Source organism: Fringilla coelebs, assembly GCF_963513975.1.
Source record: "Fringilla coelebs genome assembly, chromosome: 13".
Classification (NCBI taxonomy): Eukaryota; Metazoa; Chordata; class Aves; order Passeriformes; family Fringillidae; genus Fringilla; species Fringilla coelebs.
In genome coordinates, this window is record NC_140039.1 from 8274588 (window position 1) to 8296803 (window position 22216).

Here is a 22216-nt window from a genome sequence, read left to right on the forward strand (position 1 = left end):
GGAGCTGGTACTGGCAGCGTGGAGCAGGGGAGAAACTTAACAGAGGGCACTGAGGGTGGTAGTGGAGGATACTGGGAGCACCTTGATTGATACCGGGGTGGCACCAAGCTCCTCTGAGTAGCTCCAGGAGGCACTGGGGCTAGTTCTGAAGGTCCTGGGCTGTATCAGAGGTAGCACTGGGCACACTGGAGGTTGGTACTGGGAGGGCTAGGAGAACTACTGAGGCATTAGGGCTTGGTAGTAGGAGCTGGTGGTACTTGGTGGCACGGGGAGCAGCGGCAGGGAAGTAGAAATGGTTCTGCAGGGGTGGCTGGGGGTTGTAGTGGGCAGTACTGGGCTGTAGCACGGCACTCTGTTCAGTACTGGAGCAATGGAGGTGGTGCTGTGCTCCTCCTGGCCAGTCCTGAGAGGCACTGCTGTGAGTACTGGGCGTGCTGGGGCTGTGCTGGGGTCAGTACTGGGCATACTGGTGGGGTGCAGAGCTCTACTGGGGTGGTGCAATGCTGTATTGGGAGCACTGGGCTGTACCGGGAGCTGCTCTGGGCTGTACCGGGAGCTGCGCTGGGCTGTACCGGGAGCACTGGGCTGTACCGGGAGCTGCTCTGGGCTTGTACCGGGAGCTGCTCTGGGCTGTTCCGGGAGCGGCTCTGGGCTGTACTGGGAGCACTGGGCTGTACTGGGAGCTGCTCTGGGCTGTACCAGGAGCACTGGGCTGTACTGGGAGCTGCTCTGGGCTGTACCGGGAGCACTGGGCTGTACCGGGAGCTGCACTGGGCTGTACCGGGAGCACTGGGCTGTACCGGGAGCACTGGGCTGTTCCGGGAGCGGCTCTGGGCTGTACCGGGAGCGGCTCTGGGCTGTACCGGGAGCACTGGGCTGTACCGGGAGCACTGGGCTGTTCCGGGAGCGGCTCTGGGCTGTACCGGGAGCGGCTCTGGGCTGTACCGGGAGCACTGGGCTGTACCGGGAGCTGCACTGGGCTGTACCGGGAGCTGCTCTGGGCGCTTCTGCCCTCTGGCGGCCGAGAGCGGCGCTGCAGGAGAGCCGCCGTGCGGGGACGGGGCGCGCTGGGGACAAATGTGGGGACAGAGGGGAACTGGGCTGTACTGGGGCCACTGGGGCAGCCCTGGCAAGGCCTGGAGGCACCGGAGGGGCGGGGACACTGGGGAGTTCCTTGGGACACTCAGTTTTGCTGTGGTGACCACATGGTGGTGTCAATGGGGACGTAAGAGGGGGGCACTGGGAAGGCACACTGAGGGACCCAGAGACATTGTGGGGGCTCACTGCGGTTGGGGTGCTAACACAGAGGTGGCACTGCAGTGTCCCTGGATGTTGGACAGGGTTTCTTTGGATTGGGGTGGGACATGGAATTGCTTGGGAACACTGGGATTTTTTCTGTAGTCACTGGGGAGTGTTACTGGGAACCCTGTGGAGGATATGCAGGTGTCCCTGAGGACATCGTGCAGGTGTGGCTGGAGGGCCTGGGGACACTGTGGAGGTGATACTGAGCCGGCCTGGTGGCACTGGGAGAGTACTGGTGGGTGGCTGGGCAGGCACACTAAGAAGTCACAGAGAGGGCATGGGGACATTAATGGAGAGTTCTGGAAGGGTCCCTGGGGACACAGGGTATGGTGGCTGAGGCTGACATTCTATCAGTGGGGGGAGCGCCCATGGGAACACTGGCATGCCTTACTGGGGTGGGACAGTGGGCACTTATCCAGAGCAGGGGGTTTGACCAGGTGAGATGGGGACAGTGGGGACATTAGGTCCCACTCTGACCAGATCCCGGCAGACACACTATCCCGCTCCCCAGTTCCAAACCCTTGGGGTCCACAGCAGAGCTGGAGATGGGCAGGGGTCCCACTTCCCCCAGGGAGAACGGGTCACTGCCCCAGCCCCCGGGTGGAGGCAAAGCTGGGGGCTGGTGGGGCCGGGGCACCCTCCCGGCAGAAGTGCTGACTCCGGGAACCGCGGGATTGCTGAGCTCAGCCCGCTGCAGATTGAAGGGGGTTTATCGGGGGGGCCCAGCTTAAGCCCCGGGTGCTGAGCGCAGCCCCCCGGCAGGCGGCCCCGCGGGACCTTGGCCCCGTCCTTGTCGCACATCGGCGGACGGTGGTGGCAGCGGCGGCGGCGGGCACGGGAGCGAGCGCTGGAGGCGGCGGGAGGCTGGAGCTCGCTGCCCATCCTGGTGCTGACCTCCAAGGAGCGGGTGGTGAACCGCAGGGCTGCGGGGCTGAGGATGGGAGCCGGGGCCAGTGCCGAGGAGAAGCATTCCCGAGAGCTGGAGAAGAAGCTCAAGGAAGATGCTGAGAAGGATGCCAGGACCGTCAAGCTGCTGTTGCTGGGTAAGGGAGACACAACACCCCGGGGGACATACCCATCCTTTGAGCACCTCACCCTAACAGCCCACCCAATGCTCCCCTGAAACCTACCAGTGCCCGTCAACCCAACCAGCACACCCCACAACTGCCCCCAAACCCAACCAGCCAATCCAGCATTCCTCTGGCTCCCTGATGGGCCCCAAACCCGAGCAGCCCACCCTCAGTCCATTCAGCATTCCTCTGACTCACCTAGGACCCTTAAAACCAAGCGGCCCACCCCAACATCAACGCCATTCCCAGCAGTCCTAAACCAAATCTTCCCATCTCAAGAGCCCACCCAATGTTTCCCTGATGCTTCCTGCACCTTTAAACCAAACCAGCACAACCCAGGAGTGTCCCCAACAGCCTCCCACTCCCAGGCATCCCTAAAACCAACCAATCCCTCCCCAATAAAACACCCACAGTTTCCCTGACCCCACCCTAAACCCAATCAGTTCAACAGTCCCCAGGCCCCTGCTCTTAAGCACCCCTAAACCCAGTCAGCCCGCTCTAGCAGTCCACTGACACCCACAGAACCCCTAAAGCCAGCCAGTCAACCCAAAAAGCCCACCCAATGTTTCCTTTCTCCTTCAGATCCCCTAAACCCAACCATTCCCAGGATCCCCTAAATCAGCTCATCCCAGCTTGCTCAGCACCCCTTACCAGGTGCCCCAAACACAACAGACCGTCTCAACAAGATGAGATCCTGAGATCCCAAGGTCCTAAGATTTACCCAAAGATCCCCTGGCTTCTATATATCCCTCAACCCAACCAGCCCACCTAACATCCCCCCACTCCCAGGGCCCCCAAAAACCAACCCACCCATCTTAAGAGCCTTCACCCACACTACCTATCACCACCCCAGCCTGTCAGCACCCCTGCCCCATCCTCCTAGGGACCCCCATGCAGCCCATTCCATCACCCCGTGCCTGTCCCTGGAGCCCCCTTGTGCTGTGTGTCCCTCCCAGTGCTTCCCAGTCCCCCAGTGGTGCCTGAGGATTGGGGTGCTGTGTACGTGGTGGGGCCATCACTGTCCTCACAGCCTGGCCCAGGACACATCTTCCTGCACAGCCACAAGTTTGGGGCATTGGGTGTTGGTTGGAAGGTTGCGATGTCACCATGTCCCCAACTCCTCCCCTGGGCTCCTGAGAGTGTCCCTGGCTGAGCTGCTTCAGATCCCATTAGACACAGCGGCTCAGGCTAACCTTAATGCCCCTGGCACCAGGCTGTTAATCCCCCTGCACACCCTGAGCCATGGACCCAGCACAGCCAGCAGTGCCTGCAGCCACGTCAGGCACCAAGGTTCTCAGTGAGCCAGCACGGGGCTCAGCTGGGAGTGCCCATGGCACCGCCATGACCCGTGTTTTGTCCCCTTAGGAGCAGGGGAGTCGGGGAAGAGCACCATTGTCAAGCAGATGAAGTAAGTGCCAAGGGAGGGGGTCACTTGATCATGCCCACCTTGCACAGTGTCTGTCCTACACTGCAGCCATGGCGTGCCCTCTCCCACTGTGCCTGACTGCCCCGTGCCACTGCCATGGGGTGCATCCATCGTGTGGCTCAGCTCCATGGCACCCAGCTCAGCCCCACACCTGTGATCTTCCCCATCCAGGATCATCCATCAGGACGGTTATTCGCTGGAGGAATGCCTGGAGTTCATTGCTATCATTTACAGCAACACGCTCCAGTCCATGCTGGCCATCGTGCGGGCCATGACCACCCTCAACATCCAGTACGGGGACACGGCTCGCCAGGTGAGGGGTGTTCCATGTTGGGCAGGGGTTCCCCGCAGTCCCCAGGCCCCACTGAATCCCTCTCCCTCGCAGGATGATGCCCGTAAGCTGCTGCACCTCTCGGACACCATCGAGGAGGGGACCATGCCTAAGGAGATGTCAGAAATCATCGGGCGGCTCTGGAAGGACTCGGGCATCCAAGCCTGCTTTGACCGCGCCTCCGAGTACCAGCTCAACGACTCTGCGGGCTAGTACGTGGTGGGCTCAGGGACTGTGGGTGGGGCAGGCATCAGGGGGGTTCCAACCTGTGTCTCATGCCCACCGTGTGCCTGGCCAGCTACCTGTCAGACCTGGAGCGCCTGGTGACCCCCGGCTACGTCCCCACGGAGCAGGACGTGCTGCGTTCCCGCGTCAAGACAACTGGCATCATCGAGACCCAGTTCTCCTTCAAAGACCTCAACTTCAGGTGGGGGCCAGGCCCCAGTGAGGGCTGGTGCCAGGGTATGGTAGGCAGGGAGGGGGGGTGCTGACCCTCCTTTGTCCTGCCCAGGATGTTCGACGTGGGCGGACAGCGCTCAGAGAGGAAGAAGTGGATCCACTGCTTTGAGGGCGTGACCTGCATCATCTTCATCGCGGCTCTCAGTGCCTACGACATGGTCCTGGTGGAGGATGACGAAGTGGTGAGGAAGGCTCACCACCTCACACCCCCTCTGCTTTGCCCCAGTCATGACTTGGGCGTCACCACGAGGCTGTGTCCCTCCGCAGAACCGCATGCATGAGAGCCTGCACCTCTTCAACAGCATCTGCAACCACCGCTACTTTGCCACCACCTCCATCGTCCTTTTCCTCAACAAGAAGGACGTTTTCCTGGAGAAGATCAAGAAGGCCCATCTCAGCATCTGCTTCCCCGACTACGACGGTGAGTGTGGTGGTGGCTGGTGGCGGTGGGGCGCTGCTGGAGGGCTGGGTGCCACCACCCCCGCAGGAGTCCCCCACCAGGTGTCCTCAGCACCCCATGCAAGTGGTGCTGCAGGAGCCTCGCTGAGGGAGTGTGCAAGATTTACCCGCCTGAGGGAGCACTGGGTAATCCCGGGCCGGCATTCTGGTGGGGGACACCAGCCCAGGAAGGGATCCTGCTCACTGCCACACCGCCAGGTCCCAACACCTACGATGATGCGGGCAACTACATCAAGCTGCAGTTCCTGGAGCTGAACATGCGGCGGGACGTGAAGGAGATCTACTCCCACATGACCTGCGCCACCGATACCGAGAACGTCAAGTTCGTCTTTGACGCCGTCACTGACATCATCATCAAGGAGAACCTCAAGGACTGCGGGCTGTTCTGAGCCCCAGCCGAGCACCCCCTCCCCTGGGAACCAGCCCCACTGCTGACCCCATTCCACCTCCACAACAATCTCTGCTTGCCCCAGACCTCTGGGATTTGACCTACTCAGCTCTAAAGCCACCCCTGGTGAAGTGGGGGGCTGGGGGGGGCGGGGGCACCATCTCACTCCCCCTCCCCACCAACTCTCCCACTGTGGGGCCCCCAGTTCTGCTGGGGGTCTCTGGGGCTTCAGGTCCTAGGGGTAGCTGGATGACCCTGGATACTTTTGGGTGCTGCAGGTCCCTGGGAACCCTCAGAGCTGTGGGGTACGGGGGTTCCCTTGGGTGCTGAGGGTCCTTGACTACCCCTTGGAGTAGAGGGGTGTTTGGGGGTCCTGGGTGTCCCTAGGTATTTGAGAGATCCTAGGGTGTCCCTGGATTCCCTTTAGGGCTGAGAGATGACCTTTGGCACTGGGGAGACGGGGGGGTTTTGGCTGCCCCTTGGTGCTGGGAGTCCCTGGTACCCCTTGGAACTGAGGGGTGTTAGAGGTTCCCTTGGGTGCTGGGGGGTCCAGGTGCCCTCTGAAGCTCTGGGTGCTGAGGTGGTCCCTCGGGTGCTGCTGGGTGTCCATGGGTGCCCCCCTGGAGCTGGGGGTGCTGGGAGTCTCCACAAACCCCTTGGAGCTGGGGGTCCTTTGAGTGTGGGGTGTCCATGGGTGATTGCTGGGGCTGGGGGTTCCTGTGGGCTGCTGGGTGCAAGGGGTGCTACATCTCCCTCTGGGCTACAGATCACTGGGTGTTCCTGGGTACTGGGTGTCCCCAGGGACTGTGTGATACTGGGGCTCCCCTCGTGCCACCATGTCACCACTGCAGAGCCAGGGGGTGGTCATGTGTTTGTTCCCCCCCACCCCACAGCCCCTCAGGGTAGGGCTCAGCCCTGCAGCAGCATCCCAGCTACATCCCCAAGCATCCCACCACTGCCCTCACCTCCCAGGACCAGGGGCTTCTCCTGACCCCAGGGGGATGCCAACCCACCTTGTGTCCCTCTCCCCCCTTGGGTACCACCCCAGCCCTTCTACAGAGGTGAAGCCCCCCTGCCCACTCCCATGGCACAGAGCGTGTTACAGTATATATAATGTTTCTCTCTTTTTTTTTTTCCTTTCTACATTTTATTATTTCAAACCATGTGAACGATTCAGTAAAACATCCTGTGGGAAAAGCGAGGCCGCAGGCACCGGCTGAAGGGTCCCCCTGGGCTGGGGGGACAGCGGGGGCCGCTCTGTACAGCGGGCTCTCCTCGCCCAACGCAACAGCTAGCCCTAAAAACTAGGCTTAGAAAGAGGGGGGGGATAGAGGCAGTGGGCAGCACCCCCTGCCCACCCTCCTGCCTGAGCTGCCCATCTGGATGGGGGCAGCAAGGCGGGGTGGGGTGCAGACCCTCCCCCCCAAAGGCACACAGTTGGGGGGTGGGCTGGCCACAGAGGATGCCACCACCACGTAGCACTTGATGCTTTTAAATAGTTTGGTAAAAAGGTTTCTTTAAAAAGTAACCTGTGCCCAACCGGTGTGGTGTGGTTTTTTTTTTTTTGCATGGTTTTGGGTTTGGTTTTGTTGTTTTTTTCTTTTTTTTTTTTCCTTTTTTTCTTTCTTCTTTCTTTTCTTGTTTACTAAAAGGAATGTCATCGGTCGTGTTTGTGGCTGGGTGGGCATCCCCGAGGGAACCCTGTGCCCCCCTGTGCCAGCAACACTTGCAATGTAAACAGTGAGAGCACCAGGGCTCGGAGTGAATGAAATGGGGGCTGGAACGGCTGAGGGGGTACAAACCAAGATTAAAACCTTGTCTTCCCTGGAAGGGCAATGCCGGCGAGGAGGAGGACAATGGTGGGGGGCAAACACGGCCAGCAGGGGGTACATGGGCCCTGCCACCATGCTGGCACTCAAAAAGTCTCTTTACGTGGTGGGCGGAGGAATGAATCTGAAGAGAAGCAGGAGAGGGAGATGGTGTGGTCCTTCCTTTGCAGCTCCTAGGAGAGAGAGGTCGTGAGCAGGGGAGGGTTTGGGGACAGGGCAGCCTGCAGCTGAAGGATGGCCCATGACCACCCCATTTGAGGAGCCATGACTGAGACAACCACTCACCTGAGCCTCAGAAGAGACCACAGTCCTTCAGGTTGTTTTTGATGATGACGTCGGTGACGGCGTCGAAGACGAACTGCACGTTCTTGGTGTCCGTGGCACAGGTGAAGTGGGTGTAGATCTCCTTGGTGTCCTTTCTCTTGTTCAGGTCCTCAAACTTGCTCTGGATGTAGCTGGCTGCCTCATCATACTTGTTGGCCCCTGGGGAAGAAGAGACATGGGCTGCCCCACAGTTGCCTACAGCCACCAAAGGGTTCGGGCTTGGCTTGGCCCTCCACAGTCACTGTCCTGTTACCAAATTGAAGTTCCAGAGGCAGAATGACCCTCAGATAACCCCCCCTTCAGCACATCTCCCAGGGCAACCCAAAAACCCATCACACCCCACTTGCTGCCCCAACCCACTGCTCCTGCCAGGAGGGCAGGGGGCACAGAGGGTCCCAGTGGTACCTGTGTACTCGGGGAAGCAGATGGTGAGGGAGCTGTGCACAATCTTCTCCTCAAAGAGGTCCTTCTTGTTGAGGAAGAGGATGATGGATGTGTCTGTGAACCACTTGTTATTGCAGATGCTGTCAAACAGCTTCATGCTCTCATGCATCCGGTTCTGGCAGGGAAGACAGCAGCATGAGGCAGGCAGGGACCCCCAGGCAGCACCCACCCCACTGCTCCCCAAACTGACACCCCTAATGCTCCTGCCTGCCTGGGCAGGGGATGCCAATGGCCCTGCAAGGCTTGGGCCACACTGGCCAGGGCACTGGTGGCCACCAGAGGAGGGGCTGTTCCCCCAGCCCTCCAGAGAGGGGACGGCTCATGGCACTGGTTCCATCCTCATGACTCACCATCTCCTCATCTTCAGCCAGCACCAGGTCATAGGCACTCAGGGCCACACAGAAAATGATGGCTGTCACCCCCTCGAAGCAGTGGATCCACTTCTTCCGTTCCGAGCGCTGGCCTCCCACATCAAACATCCTGCAGCAGGGGAGTGACACGGGATGGATGGCAGCTCCCAGCCCCACCATCCTCACCCCATGCCCTGTCTCAGTGTCCCCAGTTGCCCAGAGCAGGAGCAGCACTGGTGCAGCCAGAGCACAGTGCCTTTGCCCCAGGGATTTTGCCAGTACTGAGCATTTGTCCCAGCTCCTGCTGCCAGGACAGTGCCCAGGCTCATTTCCCAGCCAAAGTTAATCCCTGACGTGAGCTGGGGCAGGATCAGGCCACCTTTCCCAGGGGGTGTCAGTGTCATGCTCCCCAGAGACCTGCTCCAGAGCAGGCACAGCCAGAGACCTTGGACCAAGGGGAACCAAGTCACTGTGGGCTCACCAGGATTGTGGCAGCAGCAGGGCTCAGGGATGATCCCGATGCACCATGTGCCTCTCCCTCCACGGGCAGCAGATGCCCTGCCTCCATGGAGAAGAGCCCAGCAGTAGCATTCCACATTCACTGCCATGCCCATTTGCAACTGCTTGGCTGGCAGGAAGGCTTCCCCACTGGGACACACTGCATTCCCCCAGACCACCCTCACTGCCACCCCCGAAGTGCTGCCCTGGCAATGCACAACCAAGTGTATCCATTCTACCAGGGTGGCATCGGGGTCCCTGTGAGCCCCCTGCACTCACAGAGGACCCCAGCAGATCTTTCTGACATCAGCTCTGTTGCCATGGGACTAAATCCCCTGGGGATGTGCACAATGGCAGCTTTTTGCCTCCGAAACTGAAGCCCTTATTATTTCCTGTGGGTTTTCAGTGGAACGCAACCACGGAGTGCCAGCAGGCAGTGCTGCCACTGCCTGACCCCGAGACCCCAGCTCCTGCCCAGCGCCCTTCCTGCACCGGAAGCAGCGTCACAGCAGCAGGAGGAGGGACACCTTCCCCCTCCCCTCCTCACCAGAGCCTGGATCCGCCCCCAGGCTGAGTTCTGTGAAGTGTTTTTGAGGCTGTTCCAGCTATTTCAGCGGTTTCCGCTCTCTGAGGCAGCAGTTCCCGCCATGAGCAAACCAGGAGGTGGGGAGAACTGAGTGCACACAGTGTGCACCCATGGCTCATGGGGAGGAAGGGGTTTTGTTGCTTTCAAAAAGGCAAAAGGGAAAGATGTCAGACATACTTGAAGTGCAGGTCCTTAAAGGTGAAGTGAGTCTCTACAATGCCCGTGGTCTTCACCCTGGTGCGCAGCACATCCTGCTGGGTGGGGATGTAGTCAGCACGGGCTATCCTCTCCAGGTCATTCAGGTAGCTGGGGACAAGAGGAAAGGTGCTATGGGAGCTGGACGATAGGGCACAACCCACCCAGATCCCATGGGACATGCCCACACTGGCCCGGAGTCTCCTGTCCATCTCCCAGCTTTGTTCAGCTGGGGTGGGCAGTGCCAAGCTGGGACACACAGCAGAGGCCACGTGTGCATCCCGGGGTAACCCTGTGTCCCAGGGCAGGACACCAGTGCCAGGGACACACAGGACCGAGGGACTGGGGGCAGTGTGCTGGCACTGGGAGCCCAGCAGAGGATGCAGCCGGGGCTGAGGGGCTCACCCCGTTTCCCTGGCCGTTTGCACAGGGGGAAATGGCAAGAGGAAAATATTCGGTGCTATGGCAACCAGCCACAGTGCCGGCGGAAACAATCGATGGCGCCATGCCATTTATAGTCAAAAACACAAAGGGACAGCGTCCTGGGAGGAAGCAGGAGGCCGGAGAGACAGGGAGCAGCGCCGTGGGGGGTTGCAGGAGTCCTGAGTCCCCTGAGAGATTTGCCTGCCCTGCTGCCTGCACGGTCCCAGCAGAGGTGGTGGCCGGGTCCCCAGTGTGCAACACCCAGCAGGAATGATGAGGGCTGCCAGGGGGATCAAGGCAGGTTTTGATTCTCCAGCTCACATTGCTTTAATTGGGTTACTACAAACGGGCTCCTTTAAGCAAATTAGGCTTGTCTTAATTAAGGCATCTGTGGCCCTGTAATCTGGTGAAAGCCAGATTACAGCCCGCGAGGCCATAGGGATCCTTGGCTCTGACTGCAGCACGGCCACTCGCCAGCTCCTGGGAAACCCTGCAGCGTGTCAGGGCAAGGCCAGGGCTGGAGGTGCCCCAGGAGCCTGCTGTGGGTGTGAGGGTGGGGGACCTGCACGTTACTGCTGCAGAGCAGCTCAAAAACAGCCGGAAACACACATGGCCTCTAGCTACAAAAAACAGGAAACGCCACAGCAGGGCCCTGCGCAGCGCCACAGGCTCTTGGACATTGCATCAAGCCCCAGGGTGCTTGTGAGAACCACCCTGGCACCCCAAACTCTTGGAATTCCCAGAGGCAGAGGAGGACCAGGATGGGGGCTGCTGTGCTGCAGAGGGCTGGGGCACAGGTGGGCTGTGTGCCGAGCACGGCACGGAGCTCCTCATTCCCACACTGTCCTGTTCCAGCAGCACCGTGGGCACATCCCTCTGAGATGAGCAAGGGATTGGCCACTGCGCAGGCATATCCACAGGGCTGGAACAACAGCTTGCAGGTGCTCCTAATTAATGGTTGTCCAACCCCCACCACGTGCTAAACACTCCATAATGGCACTGACAGCAACTGGCACTTGGCAGACACTGCGCAGATACACCTGCTCCAACTGTGTGTGCAAGCTCCCTGGCACCTGCTGGGTGTTCTGTGCTTCCAAACCAGCACCCACTGCCAGGGAAATGCCAGGGCTGGCTGGGGAGTGATGGAGCTGAGCAGACAGGGGCTGGGGAAGGTGGGTGTGTGCCCATCAGGAGGAAGTGAAAGCTGCGGGTGCTGGGGGAAAGAGCTGACAGGAGCTTCTCCAGGTTTGGGGCTTGCCAGGAGCTTTCCTGCAGTGCTCTCAGTGCAAAAGAACGACACTGCTGTGCATGAGGGGATAGCTGGGGAAATCACTTGCCCTGGGATGGCAGTGAGTCCCAAGCATCGCAGATCCCAGGTGAGGTCAGGCTTGGTGGGGCGCTTCTGGCACACCATGAGCTCCCCCCACACTGCTTTACCATAGGGGATCTGGGTGGAGAGGGTAGGAGGGCACTGTGTGAGCTGAACACAGACTCAGTTGTGTTGCTCTCTCCAGCAATGGTACATTAGGCAGATTAACTTTATTTATTAATCTCCTCAAGAATAAACCCAACCAGCTGCAGCAATCTACCTAAACACCAATTTGCTGGGTAATGCATGAGTGTAATGCCAAGTCTTTCTGTATAAAAGCAGTCAAAAGAAAAAGAGAAGCCTCTTGAGCATCCTACTCATCTTCTTCAGACCTAAGTGTCCCCAGGGCTTTCCTTGGGAATTTTTCCTGCCTTGACAGCCCATGAAGGCTGATGAGGATGGGCTGTGCTCATGAGTGGGCAGCCAGTGGAAAGCATCTCCTGGGGAAGGGCAGTGGGGACAGAGCAGTGGCAGGAGGGGGATGCCCCAGTGCCCCCCTCCCAGGGTACACAGCACCCCGCCAGAGAAGGAAACAGCTTTCGAAACATCCGCCTTCCAGTTCCGCTCGGGCTCAGCCCCAGCACCATGTGGGAAGTGGCAGCACCAGCTCCTAAGCCTGGTGAAGGTGAACAGCAGCCCCTGAGGGGAGGATTTTCTGCTGCTTGATAAAAGCACTGTGGCTCACAGGGCTCAGCTGAGCTGGGGCAGAGGAGGGGGTACTCACTAGGCAGCAGAGTCGTTCAGCTGGTACTCTCGGGAGCGGTTGAAGCAAGCCTGGACCCCGTTGTCAGCCCACAGTCTCCGGATGACGTTGGCCAGGTCCTCAGGCATGATGCCCTGCTCCTCAGCAGTGGAGGAGAGTGCAAACAGCTGCCGAGCATCATCCTGCAGGGATAAAACAACTTGAGCATTGGCACAGACTTACTGAAGCTCACTCACTCAAAGGACCTGATGGGAGCCCCATCAGGGAACAGCAGGGCCTGGGTTGAGCCACCTTTAATCCTAGTCCAGTTTTGGGCACATCTGTTTTAGCCACCAAGAACCCCCATCCCTACCAGGCACAGTGGGAGAAGGATAGCACTCACTGCTCTGGAGGAGTCTCCAAAGTCAATCTGCAGGTTCCCCATCGCCTTGATGATAGCCATAATGGACTGGATGGTGTTGCTGTAGACCACAGCTTTGTACTGCCGGCACTCCTCCTCTGAATAGCCATCCTCATGGATGATCCTGGGACAGGGAAGAGACACAGGCAAGGTCAGCCCTTTGTGGGGTACCCCAGGATGCTGCTCCCCACCCATGCTCTGTGGCAACACTGACTGGGAGCTTTCCCTGTCAGCCACTGGTTTTGGAGCTTGTGGCCAAGACCTGAGCAGTGCCAGCCACGGTGACAGTGCAGGGACCACTCACTTCATCTGTTTGACGATGGTGCTCTTCCCAGACTCGCCAGCACCTGTGGAGAAATGAGAAGGGATGAGGTCTTGTGCAAAGCCACGAACCCTTACCCTACTGGGACACCCGCCCAGCTCAGAGAGGGAATGCAGCAGGTGCTTCAGACATTGGAGAAGCAGCATTAGCCAGAGCAGATGACAGGATGTACACTGGAAACGTAAGGACCAAAAAAGAGAGAACAAAAGGAGAGCCTGGGGGGCCCTCACAATAGGTCCCAAGGGAAGAAATGACATCTGCTCTGGGCCAGGAAAATGGCATCAACACACTAACATTTTCCCCACAATCCTAGCATGCCACAGCTGACAGGCAATCCTAGCTTGGGCTGAACCTGGGGACTCCCTGTGACAAGGGGGCCAAGCTCTGCCCATCACCTGCCATCCCATCTCCAAGCAGAACCTGAGATGCCACATCCCACGTCCCCTCTGTGCTAGGGAACAAGGGAGCACCAGCTCCAGTACATATCCACAGCTGGAGGCAGCAGCAGCCAGGATGCAGGGATGCTCGTGCCACAAGGTACAGGCAGGGAACTCGGGAATAGGTTGCCACCTCCACCAGCCAGCTCAAGCGATCCCAGCGGGCTCAGCCGCCCCCGGGTTGGTTCTTAAATAGTGTGCACTTCCCAGCCTGCCGGGTCCTGAGCCCCAGCCTGCTGCGGAGGCGGCTGCCAGCAGGGAAAGCCGATGGCTTTTTGGTCATTTTGTTTTTCAGCATCCAAGCACAGGGTTCTGTGAGTTCAGCAAGACATTCAGGTGCCTAAGGTTCTCCTTCCCCCACCCTGTCCCCCCTAGGGACGTCACCCCACGCAGGCAATGTGCAGTTCAGCCCAGCCCTCCCTCCACTGGCTGAGAGCAGGGAAGAAGCAAAGTCACCCTGGCTGCAAGAAAGGGGAAGCCAAAAGGGGAAGCTGAAAGAAAGAGGCATGTCCCTTGTCCCCTCTCTGTGCAGGGAGTGTCACGAGATGGATGAGTGCCTGGCTTGTCTTGCCCCAGGACCCCCAGCAGTATGCGGCCCCTTTGGCCGGGGACAAGTGTGGTCCCTGCCTCGAGGTGCAAATCCCAGAGGATCTCCCGAGCAAAGTCCATTCCTGTGTCCTCTCACAGCCCTTTTTGTGGGTCCCCCCAGTGCTGCCCTTGTCCATGGAGCTGCCCTTACAGGGGGCCCCAAGCAGGACGGTGCCAGCATGGCCACAGAGGGGGCAGAGATTACAGAGGAGGTTTAAAAAAATCAGAAAAAAAAAAGCAGATTATGCTAAAATTAACTGGGGAAAACAGGGCCCATCATGCCAGCTGAGACATGGTGGCAGGGATCAAACTCCTTCTACACATGTCGCTGGCCTGAACACCACCAGGTGACAGACATGTACCCCCAGGGACACCACTGTGGGCAGTGCTCAGGGCATGGAGCGCCCTGATGCTGGGGCCATACTGAGGCTATAGAGACCCTGTATTTGCCACTTGGGCACCTTGCTCTGTGGTTCCCATGCTGTATGTGCCAAGGGAGGGGCTCTGCTCAGCTCAGAGGTCACTGCCCAGCACAGCAGGGGCTCTCAGCACTGCTGACCCATCCTCCCCCAGGATGCTGACGCGGCACCGGCACAGCCTGGCCAGCCCTCGTGGTCAGTGCTGGCAACTCCTGCCTGGAGCTGGGAGCAGGGGGAAGGACTCAGCGTAGGCCTTCATTTTTTCCATTAAAAATCTCTAGTTTCTAACACCATCCCATACTGCTGGGTCCGGTGGCCAGTGGCATTCACCCAATCGTTTCCCAGTGGATGCCCAGACAGGGAAACTGAGGCACGTGGCAAGCAAGAACCTGGCTTGCTTATCAGCATCTCTGAGGTGAGGTGCCAGACAGACATCCCTGACTCCTCCTCTCTCTGACCCTGCTTGACATTTTTTCCCTGCCAGGAGGGAACAACCCTGCCGGGGCCTCCTGCTTTCTCTGGGCTGGGTGACAGTCACAGGGTGACTGTCACCAAGGCTGGCTATTTCCCTGCAAACTTCCTCCACATCTCCCGGCTCCTTCCCAGCCCCCCCGAGGAAGGCAGCCATGTTCCAAGTCAGCACCTCTGCCTCCCATCAGATGCTTGCCCAGCACAAGAGATTGTACACTTGCAGTGAGCAGGAATTTGGATGTGAATTAACAGCCCCCCCTCCCCACGCAGGGGGCCCTCCCCAGCCCCCTCCATGAGTGCAGTGGAGGGGAAGGATTTCCAATCCCCGGAAAACCCCAGCTGCCGCCCATTCAGCCCCAAAACAATTCCTGGGCTGGATGCCAATTGCCAGTTTCCACCCTCCAGCCCAGCCCGGGCAGGATGAGGCAGTGTCAGAGGAGCTCTGGACTCCTGCGCCGGCATATCAGGGGGAGGGGGGTGGAGACCCCCAAGTACCATGGGCTGACCCCAGGGCTGTGCTTCCTCCAGCACTGCCTCTCTGCAGGCAGTGCTTGTTCCCAGGGCAGTGCCTGGCAAAAACAGGACGAGAGCTCTCTCTTGGGCTCATTTCCTCCTTTCTTTGTTAAAAATAATCTTCAAAAATTTAAAATAAGCAAGCAGCTGCCTGGCTCCAGAACTCCCTGCTAATCCATTGGCAAAAACTTTATTGAGCCAACATATATATTCTGCAGCCCATGATTTATGATGCTTTCTGGGCAGCAGATATTTAGTGCAATATATGCACATACTTCTGGGCAGCACCTACGTAATCCCTGTATTTTAGGAGCTGGCCACAGGTTTCAGGATCCACCTCACCCCGCATCACTGACAGGGGATTTTCCATTTTTCCACATAGCACATACTTTCAAATATTCAGGCATAGATGGAAGCAATGCATAGCTGGAAAATTCTCATTATGGGGGAAAAGCTGGAATTCAATCTGCCAGCAGGTCCAGAGCCATCCCTATCCCCAGCACCCAGAGGCCCATCCCCTGCTGCTGTCCCGGCAAGCTTTCCCAACCTGGCAAACAGCAGCTATTATTTGAGCACGGATTTACAGATGGGTTTTAGCTCTGGACAAACCCACCAACCCCCCTCCCTGCAGGACAGACAGACAGCAGGACAGAGGGACGGCTGCAGAACCCACCCCCCTTGGCACCTGCAGGGTCCCCACCATCAAGTGGGACGGGCAAAGGGGTGTGTTAAAAGCAGAGTTACCCCAAAGACTCTAATAACAAAAAGAGATTCCCCTCAACATTTTCCTTCCTACCCAAAATAGATGGAAAATTGCTGTAAAAATAATCACATTTTTTTAAAACCCCACAGCGACACAGGGCGTTTTTCCCAAGGGCCATCCCATTCCAGCACAGGGCTGGCTGCTTCCCAGAAGGAGCCATGCATCGCTGGCTGGTGGAATGCCACGTCCTCAGGCAGGACCTTAAAAAATTGGGGGTTGCAGACCCCCTGTCCAAGGCAGCTGATAGAGATGCAAAAAAAAAAAAAAAAACCCACAAAAATAAATAAAACAGAAATAAATTGGCAGCACAAAGGATGCTCAGGGCACACAGGGAGGAGGTGGGCTAGGGAAGGTTTCCCAGGGGGAGTGTGGAAAATGCACCCCCAGTGCCAACAAGGGCTGCCGGTGTCCACAAGCTGGACAAAACTATCCTTGTGCTGGGCTTTTTCCAGGAATCCTGAAACTTTGCTGCTCTGTGTCTGCCCCTGCCATGGCCAGAGTGGTCCCTCTCCCCCCGCACCACTGCTACCATGTGCCCCCAGGCCTGGGTGCCATTATCCTGTCCACCCAGCCCTGATGGGATGGGGCCTCACCCTCTGGCACAGCCGGGATGCTGCCAGCACCCGAATCCCCCCGGCTGGGTTCTCCACCAGGGATGGAGAATTACTCAGCTCCCCTGGCTCCGGTGATTCAAGCAGTCTCCGGGCCGGAAAGCCGCGCTCCGGCCTGGAGCAGGAAACCCGGTGGCTGCGGAAAGGCCAGGCCAGCCCTGGCTACAGCAACAGTGCCTGGGGACACTGTGATCCCAGCCCTGGGCAGGCTCAGACCATGGGACACCATAAAGCTACACATATATATAGGTGAAGATAGATATATGTATTTATATGTGCTTTAAATCAATGTATATGTTGCTCCACAAAAGAAGTAAGATGGTGTGTGTATACATATATGCAAACACACAAAAAAGTTAAAATATAAAATGCCTTTCTAATGTACATCTGTAAAAATATATATTAAACATATACATATAAGCCTGCTGCTTCCCCTGGGCAAAGTCTAAGTGCTCATCTTGGAGCAGAGGGCAGCTGCCGGCCCCTAGGACATCACCAGTGGGGGCATTGTAGTGACCCATCCCATCCCAACCTATCCCAAGCCCATACACCAGCTTCAGGGGTTGGATGTCAGATCCCTCTGGATCTAACAGCACTGAGTTCCTCCCTGGTTCCCCTCACTGTGACACCTCCTAGCCCATCACACTGGGGGCTCCCAGTGCCCCCAGTGAAGGGAGGATCCAACCCCTCCAACAGCCAGGACTGAGGAAGGCGTGGGGTCAGAAACAATCCCCAAGACAGGAGCAAGCACAGAGAAGTAGGTGGCTCACACAGAACCCAGGGCAATTCTGGAGCCACACAACCTCTGAAAGTCACAGCTGGTCCCTCCCTTCCTCTATTTTTTATGCAAGCACAAAAAAAAAAAAAAAAAAAAAAAAAAGCTGCTTCCGAGCCCTGCCCGGCCCTGTCTGTCCCAGGCAGGATCTGGTACACGCAGTTCCTATGTGATGTACCCTGGTGCCACCATGCCAGCAAGGGCAGTGTCCTCATCCCAGGGTCTGCACCTAGAGCAGACCCCTGGGGATTAACATCATCACCCCACCAGTGCCTTCTCCACCTCTAACCTAGCTGAGAAATCCTTCATTTTCCTAATCCTCCAAAGAAAAGGAATAAGGGGCTTTGAGCACAGCAATAGCTTGCCTGCTGCCAACGCTGAATCCCCCTGGAGCATCCCAGCTCCCACAGGCAAGGAGGTGGGTTGGCCAGAACACTGCTGCCCAGCAGGAACAGCCAGTGACTGCAGGGCTTTGTGTGCTAGCCATGCTGAGGAGCTGACAGCGGCACCAGGAGGTGTTGCAAGTATGGAGCTGATGCTCCAGGTGCTTTTACTGTGTCGTTGATGGCTCCTGGCCCCTCCCAGCACCAAAACCGTGCGAGACTGGTGGTTTCCAGTAGCAGGGAGAAACACATTCTTTGTTTGGGGGGAATTGCTTTGCCTGGGGGATATTGCTTCATCTGGGTCTTCTCCCATCAGAGACTGGAGCTTCCAACTATCTGGCAGACACTCACTTTGCCAGAGCAAACAGCAGAGGAAAACCTGAAGGCATGGACAGGCGCCACAGCAGGAGCAGTGCTGTGCCCATGCCTGCAGAGCTGTGTGCCACTGGAGGGTCCTGGCTGTCCCCACCGCACTGACAGTGTGTCCATTCCTCCCCAGCTCACCCACCACAGCAGAGGAAAGGCAGGAAGGAGGCGGCTCACGGCCACATACAGAGCACAGCACAGATCTGAGGCACCTGCAGCAGTCAGCCCCAAGCCTTCTCTGCTCCTACACTGCTGATGCCATCACCACATACCAAGACTCACTCACATGCCTTCCACTCACACCCTGCTCTGCCTGGCTGTAGAGCCCCAGCTCCAAAGCTCAGCTGTGGGACACCATGACTTGACGCCAAAAAATATGCCCCACTTGGAAGGGACATTTCCTCTTCATGCTGTACGTTGATGCAGCACAAAGGGTGAAGCTGTTTTTCTCTTTAGTTTTTGCCTGCCTTTTTCTGGAGGAGGCAGGAGGGCTGCAGCCCCCACAGAGGACCCTGGAGCTCTGCCTTGCTGAGAGTGATGAGGAGCTGTGGTGCTCACCAAAAAGCATGTGAGGGCCTCAGGTCTCCTCAAAACTTCCCCTGACCATGGGGAAAAAAAAATAAGCCATACGAAGGGTGAGCAGCAGGGAGGTGGGAACATCCCTCCAGCACTGCGGTCCCACCTCACAGAGGGCACATGTCACAAGCCCCAGGGGAGCAGGGCTGGCCACACCTGCCCAGCAGCTCCCTGCCAGCTTGGGAGGATTTTCCGGCCAAGGTTCAGCTCGGAAGTGGGCAGTGCTGACCCAAGGCTGTGGTGCTATTGACACCTGAACAGCTGCAAGGGGAAGAAAAAGCCTTTTTTTTTCAATGTACAAAAAGAGCCATTTTGCTCTATTTTTGGCTTTAGAAAGCAGCTGAGATCAGAAATGCCGCTAGTAAACATCGGCCCCAGCAGAAGGGAGTGCGGACATCCTCTTCCTCCTCCTGCCTCCACTCCAGGACAGAGCAAGACCCAGGAAAGGGATGTCAGCCAGTCAGCCTACAGCATAATCCTCATCACCCAGGGAGCCCCCAGCTGCTCCTCGGTGATGCTCAGCACCAACAGGATGGGCTCTCCCTACCCGGGCACCCAGAGCTCACAGCACCAGGGTGATACTGCCTGGACGGTCCCAGGAGCCTCCCGAGGCTCGAGGTGCCAAACCCCCTTGGCCAGCAACCTCCCCATTACTCCCCACCAGGCACTGGGCTGAGAAGAGCAGACCTGGCAGCAAAGCCAGCCCAGGAGCAGCTCACAGCAAAGAGCCACCACATGCTCCTCCACTATCCCACGGGGTTCCACTCCCCTCACTCTCCCTTGCACAGGAAAAAAATGGGGCAGCGAGTGTGCCCAACCATAGAACACCCCAGACAGCACAGACCCCCTCCCAATATCTCCAGGGTGGCTTTTGTTGCCAGCACTGCTCGTGCCAAGGCAAAAAGAATCAAAATAAAATAAACTGAAAAAGAGACGCGCTCTGATAAAGGAGCATTTTAAGGCGTTAATTACGTATTTCTCAAGGCAGGCAGGGGTTGAGCAAATAAAGGCCTGCCGGATTTCAGCGTGACTTCCTGCTGCTGGCAGCTTCCTCTGCAGACAGCAGATGAGTCCAAAGACATTTTCTGTCAGGGTTCCCTCTGTCCCGCTACCCCACGGTGCCATGGGAGCCTCGCACGCTCCCAGCTCTCCCAGCTCGCACCTGGAGGGAGGCCCTCCCTGGGAATTTCGCAAAGGGAATAAAAAGCCCAACTGGGAGTCATTAAGAGAAATAATGAATTAAAATAACGAAGTGCTGCCTTGCCCTCAGGCACAGGGCAGGGCTGTGAACGCCCATGGCAGCATCACCAGGGCGCTTTGAAGAGGAAAGCGGCCCGTTATCAGTACCAAAATCGAGTGTCCGTGAGGCAGGGTGCCCGTGGGCTGGGGGGGGCCCTGCCCACGGCAGGCAATGGCCCAAGCCCCCCAAACCCCCACGGAGAGGGCAGGGTGATGGAGAGGCTCGGGCCTGGGGAAGGCAGGCACGGGGCAATGGGTGCCTGTCAGCCCCGTCACCTCCACCACAACCAGAGGCCACGGTAAGAGCAGCCCATGGAGGAGTCCAGGGACCCTGGGCAGGTGGGACGGGGTGCCCGAGCTTGCAGGACCTTTGCTGGGGCAGGGGGGGACATTCAACAGGTGAGTGGGGATGCCTCACCTTTGTCCCAAAGGGATATGTGTAGACTGACTGGCTGGGGGGACAGTACCATAGTGGGGTGGCAGCTAATTCTGGGGGGGATCCCCACAGCCCAGGGTGGGGCGGCAGCCTCTCTAAGGGGCACCCAAGGCTTGCTGTGTAGGGCCAGCACCCCACTGCCAGGGGGATCCCCAAAGCCTGGAACAATGCCTGGGGCTGGCATCCTGCTCAAAGAGGGGTGGGGGGAAAGAACCCCAGTGTGGAGGGGACCTAGGATCTACTGTGGGTACAGGGCTCCAATTCCTGTGGGGAAACCCTGGGAGCTGGGATGGGGTCAACACCCCACTCCTAGGGGGAATCAGATAGGGTCAACTTTCCAATCCTGTGGGGAGAGACACTGGGAGCTGGGATGGGGCCAACATCCCATTCCTGTAGGGGGGGGGGGGGGGGGGTGGAAGGGGATCCGTAGAAACTGGGATAAGATCAATAACCCCCTCCTGGAGGGAATCCCTAGGATCTCGGATTGGATCAACATCTCACTCCTGGGGGGGATGCCTGGGATGGGATCAACACCTCAGTCCTGGGGGGATCAACACCCGACTTCTGGGGGAAGGCCTGCTGCTCCATTCGTGGGGGGGAACCCGGAAGCCTGGGGCGGGGCAGGCCCCCGTTCCTGGGGACATCCCCGCGGCCCGAGATGGAGCCGACAGCTCACCGTGGGGAGAACCCGAAGCCTGGGCTGGGGCCAGCATCCCACTGGCGGGGGATCCCCGGGGCGGGGCGGGGCAGTCCCGGCGCTGGTACCCAGGATCGCCCCGGGACCGCGGGGGGAGGAAGCGGCGAGGCCGCCCGGTTCCGGCAGGGCCGGGCCGAGCCGGGCGAAGAAGCCAAGATGGGGGGCCCGGGGGTGGGGCCCGGGGGTCTTACCCAGCAGCAGCAGTTTCACCTCCCTCGCCGCCTTCTCGCCGTCCTCCCGCAGGTTCTTGTCGATCATGCGAGAGCGCTCGGCGGCCGCCTTGTCCTCGGCGCTCACGGTGCAGCCCATGGCGGCGGCAGCGGCGGCGGCGGCGGCTGCTGCGCGCGCCCGCGGCTCTGCCGGCCCGGCCCGGCCCGCCCCGACAGGCCCCGCCCCCGGGCGCGCAGGGCGGAGCCCCTCGGGGTGGGACCGATGGGGGCGTGGCCAATGGGCGGGACGCTGACTGGGCGGGGCTGGTGGGCGGGGTTTTGTGGGGCGGGGCCGCTCTCTGTCGGCGCGCGGGCCCTCAGGCGGCAGCGGCGGGTAACGGCGGGGGAGGGGCGGGGGGACACGGGCTGTGAGGGACGGGAGGGAGGAGGAACACGGCGTGTCCCGAGATAGACGTGTGGGTGGGACATGGCGTGTCCCGGGATAGACGTGTGGCTGGGACACGGTGTGTCCCGGGGTAGACGTGTGCGTGGGACACGGTGTGTCCCGGGATAGACGTGTGGGAGGGACGCGGTGTGTCCCGGGACACACATGGGGAGGGAGATGGAGTCCTGGTGTGCCGTTTTGGGGCCCTTTGGGTGCAGAGCAGTGGAACAGTGGTTTGGGTGATGCTGTGTTTCAGGGCTACCTTTTGTGGAGACACGGTGTCACTGGGTGGTGGCTCAGAGCTTGGGCATCTCTCAGTCCTCAGGGTCCCGTGTCCCCTGCCACAGCAGGAGGGAGCTCTGTGGCAGGTGCCGAGGCTGGCGGTGCCTGTGACAGGGCATGGGGCAGGATGGGACCGGGCAGGATGGGGCATCTCCAGGTATCTCCCAGAGCAGGGGCTCCCTCAGGCA

The 22216-nt window shown here is 58.9% G+C and overlaps 2 protein-coding genes across 2 annotated transcripts; one reads left to right on the forward strand and one right to left on the reverse strand.

Moving 5' to 3' along the window:
* Positions 1-2239: 2239 nt before the first annotated feature.
* GNAT1 (G protein subunit alpha transducin 1) lies at positions 2240-5436 on the forward strand (the record flags this gene model as incomplete). The annotated part of the gene is made up of 8 exons (XM_084214196.1): positions 2240-2345; positions 3738-3780; positions 3970-4111; positions 4184-4341; positions 4428-4556; positions 4641-4770; positions 4856-5009; positions 5246-5436. The coding sequence occupies 8 exons, from the start codon at positions 2240-2242 to the stop codon at positions 5434-5436; spliced, it is 1053 nt and encodes a 350-aa protein (XP_084070322.1).
* A 1141-nt stretch (positions 5437-6577) lies between these two features.
* Positions 6578-21524, reverse strand: GNAI2 (G protein subunit alpha i2). Its single transcript, XM_084214474.1, has 9 exons — positions 21344-21524; positions 12861-12903; positions 12539-12680; positions 12178-12338; positions 9644-9772; positions 8383-8512; positions 7994-8147; positions 7550-7747; positions 6578-7437 (listed from the first exon to the last, which is right to left on the reverse strand). Exons 1-8 carry the CDS (start codon positions 21459-21461, stop codon positions 7557-7559), a joined length of 1068 nt encoding a protein of 355 aa, XP_084070600.1. The 5' UTR covers positions 21462-21524; the 3' UTR covers positions 6578-7437; positions 7550-7556.
* Positions 21525-22216: the final 692 nt, after the last annotated feature.

Bases quoted from the DNA above. Each gene is read 5' to 3' on its own strand.
- GNAI2 (XM_084214474.1), bottom strand. From the start codon at position 21,461: ATGGGCTGCACCGTGAGCGCCGAGGACAAGGCGGCCGCCGAGCGCTCT. The intron at 12,681-12,860 runs GTGAGTGGTCCC...TCCCTGTCCCAG, and splicing joins ACCATCGTCAAACAGATGAA to GATCATCCATGAGGATGGCT. The intron at 8,148-8,382 runs GTGAGTCATGAG...CTTCCCTGCCAG, and splicing joins TGGCTGAAGATGAGGAGATG to AACCGGATGCATGAGAGCAT.